Genomic DNA, 8,310 nt, shown 5'->3' with positions numbered 1-8,310 from the left:
CAGGGCGACTCTGGTGGCCCCCTGGTCTGCCAGAAAGACGGAGCCTGGACCCTGGTGGGCATCGTGTCCTGGGGCAGTGGGACCTGCTCTACCTCTGTACCTGCTGTGTACGCCCGCGTCACCAAGCTCATTCCCTGGGTTCAGGAAATACTTGCTGCCAACTGAGCCCGTGGCTCCCATTATCCCAACCCTGAGTGTTTCCAATAAAAGCATACAGAGGGAAGCACTGAGTTCACCTGTGTCTCTGTGTGGCCTAGGAGGTGTGGGGCTGAGTATCTCTATCACCTGCCTGGGGTGTTGTCATCATCCCCTCTTTAGGCATTCTTGGGGAAGCTGTATCTATTTCTCATCCTCCCTGCTCAGGACTCCACCACGGGGTAGAACTAAGGTTCTACCTACTGGACCCAGCTTGACCCAAGGAACTTTCTGGAAGGCAGCAGTCCTTGGCCAGGCTATGCAGTCCATAGCCCTGAAGGGTGGGCACTGGGACCAAGATAGCATATCCATGAAGGCTGTTTCCTCCACCACGTGCCACCAGGCACCTTCCCCTGCCTTTAGCTCCCGCCCTGTCCAGTGCCCTTTGCCCTTCCCTGCTTGGGATTCCAGAGCCCCTGCACAGGTTGGACTCACATTACACCTATGTAGCTCGGGAGATCTCCAGTCCAGCACCAGAGCTTGGCACCACTGTCCTTTCTGCTTCCTCCTTGTCCTCTGAATTTCTGGGATTCAGCAGTTAAATCCAAAGGCCCCATCAGACTCAGGTTCAATGCCACTGGCCCGGCTGTAGGTGGGGGCCGGCTTCCTTCATCACAGGTGTCAGGACTGGCTGCCTCTCTTTTTTGAGGTGAGATGCTGGCTGGTTCTTCTGTGGCTTGTACAATGGGGGCAGCTTCATTTCAACATTTATTTCTCCTATATTGTCTGGAATAGTTCCAGAGAGACGCCCCCATCTATCAGTCGGTTGCCCAGCAGTGCCGTTCCTATAGCACATGGAGAGGAAATGTTCACCAGCTTTTCCTTTGCGGATTTTTTTTTTAAAGATTTTATTTTTATTTATTTATTTATGTGACAGAGAGAGGGAACACAAGCAGGGGAAGAGGGAGAAGCAGGCCTCCCACTGAACAAGGAGCCCGATGCGGGGCTCGATCCCAGGACCTGAGCAGAAGGCAGACGCTTAACTGACTGAGCCACCCAGGCGCCCCGAGGGGTCCCCAGTTTTAAATAGTTGTTTGATATCTCCACAGGGCCCTCTCCTTCTCTTTCAGCCTCAAATGACTGGGCAGTTGGGGCTTACCGCCAGCCCTCTGGCCATGTCTCCATAGCCAGTCTGGTGAGGGAAGCTCATTCTCTGGTAGGTGTCTTAGGAAAGGCTCATGGGATTCAAGGTCTCTGAGGTCGTGCCTCACCAGGGCGGTTTGTGCCCTCAGCTAGTGATTTATCGCCTCTTGGCTCTAAATTCACCCGTGGACATCCACTCTGCCATAGTGGATGGAATTCCTGAAAGCGTGTGTTTTGCACAATGAACACAATGTTATGTATGCTCATAGAAGGTTCTGCAGGGACACTGCAGGAGGAAGGTTCCTGCAGGTAGAGGATCGGTCAGTAGGGGGGGGGGGGTGTGGGGGGGGGCCTACGGGGCTCTTCCCTAGCCCCTCCCCCAACACAGGAGGTCCCTCGGCGATCTCACACCACCCTCCCACGGTCCTCCCAACGTGGACACCAGGCACTCTGGGCTCCTGCCCTCCACACACCTGTCCCCCAGGTGAGGCCTTTCTTCTGCAGCTCTCTGCACATGGACACCGGCTACTCTAGGCTGTGTTCCACAACAGATGCACCATTTGCTTTCCCACCAGTGATGCATGAGGGTTCCAATTGCTCCCCATCCTTGCCAGCTGTAGTTATTTTCCCTTTTTTAAAAAATTATTAGCCCTTATCCTATTTTGCAAAGAATTGCTTTAAATATGTACTATTTCATTAATTCAATGGTACTGTTAATGGAATAGCTTTTTTTAAAAAAAATTGTTTATTTGAGAGAGCTAGAGAGAGCGGGGGAAGGGGCAGAAGGAGAGGGAGAGAGAGAATCTCAAGCAGACTTCACACTGAGCACAGAGCCCCATGTAGGGCTCGATCTCACGACCCTGAGATCATGACCTGAGCCGAAGCCAAGAGTCGGATGCTTAACCAACTGAGCCACCCAGCACCCCTGGAATAGCTTTCTTAATTTCCTTTTCATGTGTATTATAGGGTACAGGTATATAGAACCTCAACTGATGTTGTGGTGTGTTGTTTTTGCACCTTGCAACTCTCCTGAAGTTATTAGCTTGAATCGCTCACTTGTTGATTCTTTGGGATTTTTCTATATGTAGGATCATGATATGTGCAAATAGAGATAGCTGTACTTTTTCCTTTCCAATTTTAATGACTTTTATTCTTTTCCTTGTCTAAATTGTTTTGGCCATAATTTCCAGTACAATATTTGCTAGCAATGGTGAAAGCAGGCATCTTTGTCTTGTTCCTGATCTTAGGGGGAAAGCTTTCAATCCTTCACTATTGGATACAGCATTACCTGTGTGTGTTTTTCATCAATGCCCCTTAGCATCCAGCAAGTTCTTTTGTATTCTTAGTTTTCTGTGTGCTTTTTATCGTGAAAGGATGTTAAATTTGGTCAAAGGTTTTTTTCTGTGTCAGTTGAGATCGTTATATGGGTTTTTCTTCATTCTGTTAACATTTTGTATTCCACTGGTCCATTTCTTACGTTCTTATGTTCTTATTCCAAACCCTTTCGAGCTTGGGATAAATCCCACTTGGCCAGGTTGTATAATCTTTTGAGTATGCCGGTGGATTTGGTTTGCTAGTATTTTATGGAGAACTTTTGCCTCTATATTCATGAGACATACTGGTCTACAATTCTCTTTTTTGTAGTGTTTCATCTGCTTTTGGTATCAGGGTAACACTAACCTCCTAATTTCTTTGTGTTTATTATTTGTGATTTTCTAACATCTTAGTTTGGCTCTTTGGCTCATTCATTTTTCTGCCTTTCCTCTTTCCGAATATAAATATTACAGGCTTTAAATTTCCCTCAAAGCATTGTTTTCATTGCAGCCCATAAATTTTGGTATATAATATATCGTCCTAAGTTTTTCTATTTCCATCATGATTTCTTCCACTCATGAGCTATATGGCAGTGTGTTCTCTCCTGCTCTGGTGAGCTTTTTACCAAAGAATGACATAATAAAAAGCACAAATTGTGTATAGTTTGATTAACTTTTTTTTTTTTTAACTTTAAGTATAATCTACCCCTCAACATGGGGCTCAAACTCTTGACCCCAAGATCAGGAATCACGCATTCCTCCGACAGAGCCAGCCAGGCGCCCCAGTTCGATGAATTTTTCTGAGCACACATTCACACAGCAACCAGACCTGGAAACAGCACCGAGCCTCCAACGCCCCCTCCGCGGCCCCAGCAGAGTCCCCACGCCCACCTCAGTGACGTGGGTTGGCTCTGCCCGTTTGGAACTTCATACAAATGGAATCCTACGGTTGCACCCTTGAGTTTTTCCGATCTAAGTTTTTTTTTTATTTTTCCTTCAACCTGAGGAATCTATCTCCATAGTTTCTTCGCCCAGAGAGTTGTATCCGTTTCTGCTTTTTCTTCATCTCGTTTTCTGGGACCCCTGTCTTCTAGGCACTGGCATTTCCTCTTCTAGCCTCCCTATTTCTTTTCATTTGCTGTTTCTTCCAAGAGAATTTCTTAACCTACCTTCTAACCCATCAATTTCTTTTTAAAAAACTGATTATTTATTTATTTATTTAGTGCGGGGGATGGGGGGGCATTGGGGGAGAGGCAGCGGGAGAGAGAATCTTAGGCAGGCTCCACGCCCAGCATGGAGCCCCACGCAAAGCTCAATCCCACGACCCTGAGATCATGACCTGAGCCAAAATCAAGAGTCAGACACTTAAGTGACTGAGTCACCCAGGCGCCCCACAATTTCTCAACTGTCTTCTATTGAGCCTTCTATTATGTTCTTCAATCACTGTGGTTTTCATGCCTATCATTTCTACCTGGCTCTTCTTTTTCTAGTGTCTTGTTCTAATTTGGTATTGCTGGCAAATGATCTTACCTTGTTTAGTATGGTGTTTAGGCCTATTTTAAGTCTCGGTCCATTTTTCCCCCCTCATATCTGTTTCCAGTGGAATCTGTAATTCCCGTTTGTGGATATCTTTTGAAGGAGCTGAGGTCCTCAGAATTCTCATTATTTCGGAGAATGGGGCATGGAGAACCGGGTCCTCCCACACACATGGGGAGACGCCAAAGCCGCTGGTAGGGGTCAGTCCCTTGAGCTTAGGACCCCAGAAGGAGTGGATGAGCCCCAGGTACATAAGCACAGCTCATCTCTGCCCTTCCTACCAGGAGGCTGCTCTGGGCTACACTGGTGCTCGGTCCCCAAGGAGCAGCTGCCCCCAGAGGGGGTTGAGGGGGGCATGGAGGTGGTCTTTCTGTCCTCCTCAGCTCCTCACCAGCACAGAGTTTCTGCACGACCCATTTATCCAAGGACATCTGCACTAGCTGTCATAGGTGGGCCCGGGGCAGGTACCCACTGCCCCAAAGCACTGGAGTTGGGGAAGGAACAGACAGAATTCGGACAACGCACTTCTACTTTATTCTCCCAGAGCTGAGCCCACAGCCTCCTGCCATTGGTCACAGCCATAGCCACACACAACCCGCGGTTCAGAACGTCCTTTCCTCTCCCAAGTCTTTCTCCCACTTTTCTATCTCCGTATTTTCCTCTAGATTTCCCTGAAGATTGATCTTGGGGGAGGCCGCCTCCTGGAGCTTGAAAATCGCAATCCTGGGTTAAGGCTGCCACCTAGTGGCCAGTTTGAGAACCGCATGGCTGTGCCTTGCCTCTGACTTCCTTCTGACTCATTTGGTGCAAAATAGAAGGTGAGCCAAATAAGTGATTTTGCATTACCTGGTAGCCTTACTAAAAACGTAAAAAGAAATAGGTGATTTGATTTTATTACTATATTTTATTTAAGCCAGTACATGCACATATTATCATTTCGACATGTAATCAATGTTTTAAAATTATTAATGGTATATTTTACATTCTTTTTCTCATACGTGGTCTCTGAAATCCAGTGTGTAACTTGCACCTACAGCACATCTCAAGTAAGATGCTAAATTTTCAAGAAGAATACTTGATCCGCGTTAAGTTTCATAAAAATTACAATTGAAAATGTTGATTTACATATCCACGTTCCAAATATACATTTTTGCAATCAGTTAAGTACAATTAAGCAAACACTCCACGGTTGAACTAGGAGTCGGTCCCCGTCTGCAAACAGAGCTTCTGGAGGACGGGATCCGCTGCCGCGTTTTCTTGTTCCAAGATAGGTATGTTTGACACGATCCATGCTCGCCACCTTCTCTCTGTCCAGACGCAGGTGAACTTGCTTCCTACCTAACTGAAACGTCTGAATTGATCAGACGAGAATGTTCTCCATCCACATCGGGACAGTGTCACACTAGTCACTGGCCACCCATCAGCCCACATCGGAACCCACAGCCTGCTGGATCCTGGGACGGCTTATATAGGGATGGTGGACACCCCAAGTGCTAGGAGTGGAGGTTGTCGGCAGGCAGCCCTCCGCTCTCAGGCCTCTCTAGGGATTTCCTCAGCTGAAGAGAATCATCGAGAGCAAGGCCATGCCTCCTTTCTGGGCAGCCAACAGCCCTGATTGGTCAGGGGGTTTGTAAAGGCCCAATCTCTTCACCTACAGTGAGGGTAGTGAAGCCCACCCTGTCCCTGGGCCCAGCGCTGAGTCCCGTCCTTCCTGGACCAGGTAGGGAGCACCCTCTGATAAGCTTCCTTTATGCGGAGCTTCAGCTAGGAGTGGGCCCCGGAAGCAGGTGCAGGATGGGGTTCTGGAGCTGGACCAGGGGCTGCTGGGTGGCAGTGAGGACCCCTGGCCTCTATGCCCCAGCACAAGGTAACAAACAAGTTGTTAAAATGTTTACCGTTGACGAATTGGGCAGTATTCTGGTGGAAGATAATTCACCAGGGGGCTCCCTATATCAGGAGTTTGAAAAACCTGGCGGGAGGGCGAAACCATAAGGACCGTGAAATGGCATGGCTGTTGCTAAGCCCAATTAAGTTTTGGGGGAAAGAAAAGAAAAAGCTGAGAGCGATTCTCAGGCAATTAGAAGGTTGCTGTGAAAGCCGGTGTGCCTTGTTGGGAGCTCGGAGGGCGCGCCTCGGGGCCAGGACTGAGTCACAGCGCAGCCCGCAGCCCGGTTCTGAGGCTGACCTCAGCCGACACAGGCCTGCTGGGAGGTCAGGACCCTGCAGGGCAGTAGGCTCCCCGGTGTCAGCCCCACCTCCCCTTCTGGCCATGATGCTGTGGCAGGTCTGGTAAGTGATGACGGAACCTGTACCCCAAAGGTGCGCTAGGACGCAGCCGGCAAGTGCTGCAGGGCCGTGGGGGCTGGGTCAAGGGCGGCAGAACCTCGCCCTGGAGGAGGGAGACTGCAGTGATTCGGGAGCACTCCTCCGGGGTACAGCTTTGGGCCCCTGGCCAGGCCCCCAGGGGACGGCGGCCCTGTGCTGCCAGGATGGCTCCCAGAAGCCCGGAAAGCAGCCGTGGGCCACAGTGGATGACGCAGAAATGTGTGTCCGGGGGGGTGGGGACAGGGGTTAGAAGGTGCAGAAGTAGGCACCGGAGGGGGAATGCGCCCCGTAAGGCAGAAGGCCCAGGGGCTGGCTGTTCCACGGGAAGGCTCGGGAGATGGGGCCACGCAGCAAAGCCCGAGAGAATGTGCAGGTGAGAGAGGCCGCAGCGGGGCGCCCCGTGCCAGGCCGGGCGGGCAGGGGCCATGTGCTGGGACCCCAGGGAACTGGGCTACGTGGGCGCAGTTACCCTAACCGGTGGCCTCCGGGGTCCTGCCCTGCGCGGATGTGGAGGCCGAGTCCTCCAGCCCACAGCCCCGGGGCAGGACAGCGGGAGCGCTACCAGGGGCCCGGCTCAGTCTGTGCGGTCAAAGGAAATCAAGGACGATGACCGGCAGGCTGAGCTGCCTCCCCCAGTCTGGCGTTCTGGGCACCTGCGAATTGCAGCAGGCCTCCTGTGCCGCAACCAGGGACAGGTGCGCCCCCTGCTCTGCACTCCCCCGGGGCACCTGGGATGCCCTGCCGTTGGAGACCACCTGTCGGGCCCTGGCCTCTCTCGCATCTGGATCGTGGGCTTGGTGGGGCAAGAGTCGTTCCTCTGTGAGCAGGGCTTGCTTCGCAGAGCGGGGAGCTCACCCCAGGATTTCCCACATCCCATGGGAACTCACCGGTGGTGCCAGGGCCTGGCATTTCAAGGACCCCCTCTTTACGGTGAATTTAAAACAAGTGCGGGAATGCAAGCCCCGGAAGGGAAAAATGAAGTCGAAGGGTGAGCTCTCCAAGTCCACCAGAGATCTCTAAAACAAAGGAAACTGGGGGTGTGGGGCAGCCTGGCTTCTCATCTAGAGAGTCTGGCGGCGGGTTTATTTGAGATACCCGTTCTGGAAGCGGATGCCCTGGAGATCAGCAACTCTAGTCAGACGCTGGCCTACAACCGAACGCGTGGTCAGTCTGTGCTGCGAGGCCCGGGAGCCCCTGGGGACGACATGAGCAGCATCCGTAGCAGGTGGCTTAAAAGTCAGGTAGAGCACGTTTTACCAAGGAATTACACGTCGAATTAAGATTATAGTAGCAAATCCTGTAATGATTACGCAGGCACTAGTGTGAAATCCAGCACGTAGCCACGGCCCCAAACTTCAAGTCCAGCTGTGAAAGTAGCTTGGTGATCTCCGAGGCCCTGGGAGTCTCTTCAAAGATGTAGGCAGTATTGTGGACTACCTTAACATCTTGGGCCGTCAACAAGGTCTCTGACACACGGTATTATGGCCAGTTAGCTTGCAGCCCCACGTGCTGTGCAGAAATGGGACGGGGGGGGGGGCTCGTGAATGTCCTTTAGACATGGCTTGAGGGGACACTGTCCAAAAAGAGATTCAGTCCCTTTGCCGCCCACATGCATGGCATGCTGGCCTGAGCCCCACCAACTGGGCTCTCCAACGTTCCCGGCCTTTCCATCCTGTCATGCGATCACGGGCTGGAGCGGTACTTTCCCAGCATTATGTCGGTGTGAGGGTGAAGCCCAGGGGTCTACCAGTAACCCTAACCCCCAGGCTGTACACGGCCTGAAGATCAGCCACAGCCGTAAAGCGCAGCGTTGGACGAGCTGGGTTGGTTCCGCAGGGCCCAGCTGTTTGTTGACTGA

The 8,310-nt window shown here is 51.4% G+C and overlaps 1 protein-coding gene across 1 annotated transcript in view; it reads left to right on the top strand.

Annotated features, from left to right (window-relative positions):
- The window catches only part of LOC110583368 (chymotrypsinogen 2-like), a 16,663-nt gene extending 11,812 nt beyond the window's left edge, over nt 1-4,851 (top strand). Inside the window, 1 exon segment of the mRNA XM_044922147.1 lies at nt 4,793-4,851. Coding sequence (XP_044778082.1) covers nt 4,793-4,809 — 17 coding nt within the window. The 3' untranslated portion in view covers nt 4,810-4,851.
- Nucleotides 4,852-8,310: the final 3,459 nt, after the last annotated feature.

This window comes from Neomonachus schauinslandi, chromosome 16 (genome assembly GCF_002201575.2).
Source record: "Neomonachus schauinslandi chromosome 16, ASM220157v2, whole genome shotgun sequence".
NCBI lineage: Eukaryota > Metazoa > Chordata > Mammalia > Carnivora > Phocidae > Neomonachus > Neomonachus schauinslandi.
The sequence above is the reverse complement of the archived record's forward strand: the minus strand, read 5'-3'. Positions and strand labels throughout refer to the sequence as shown.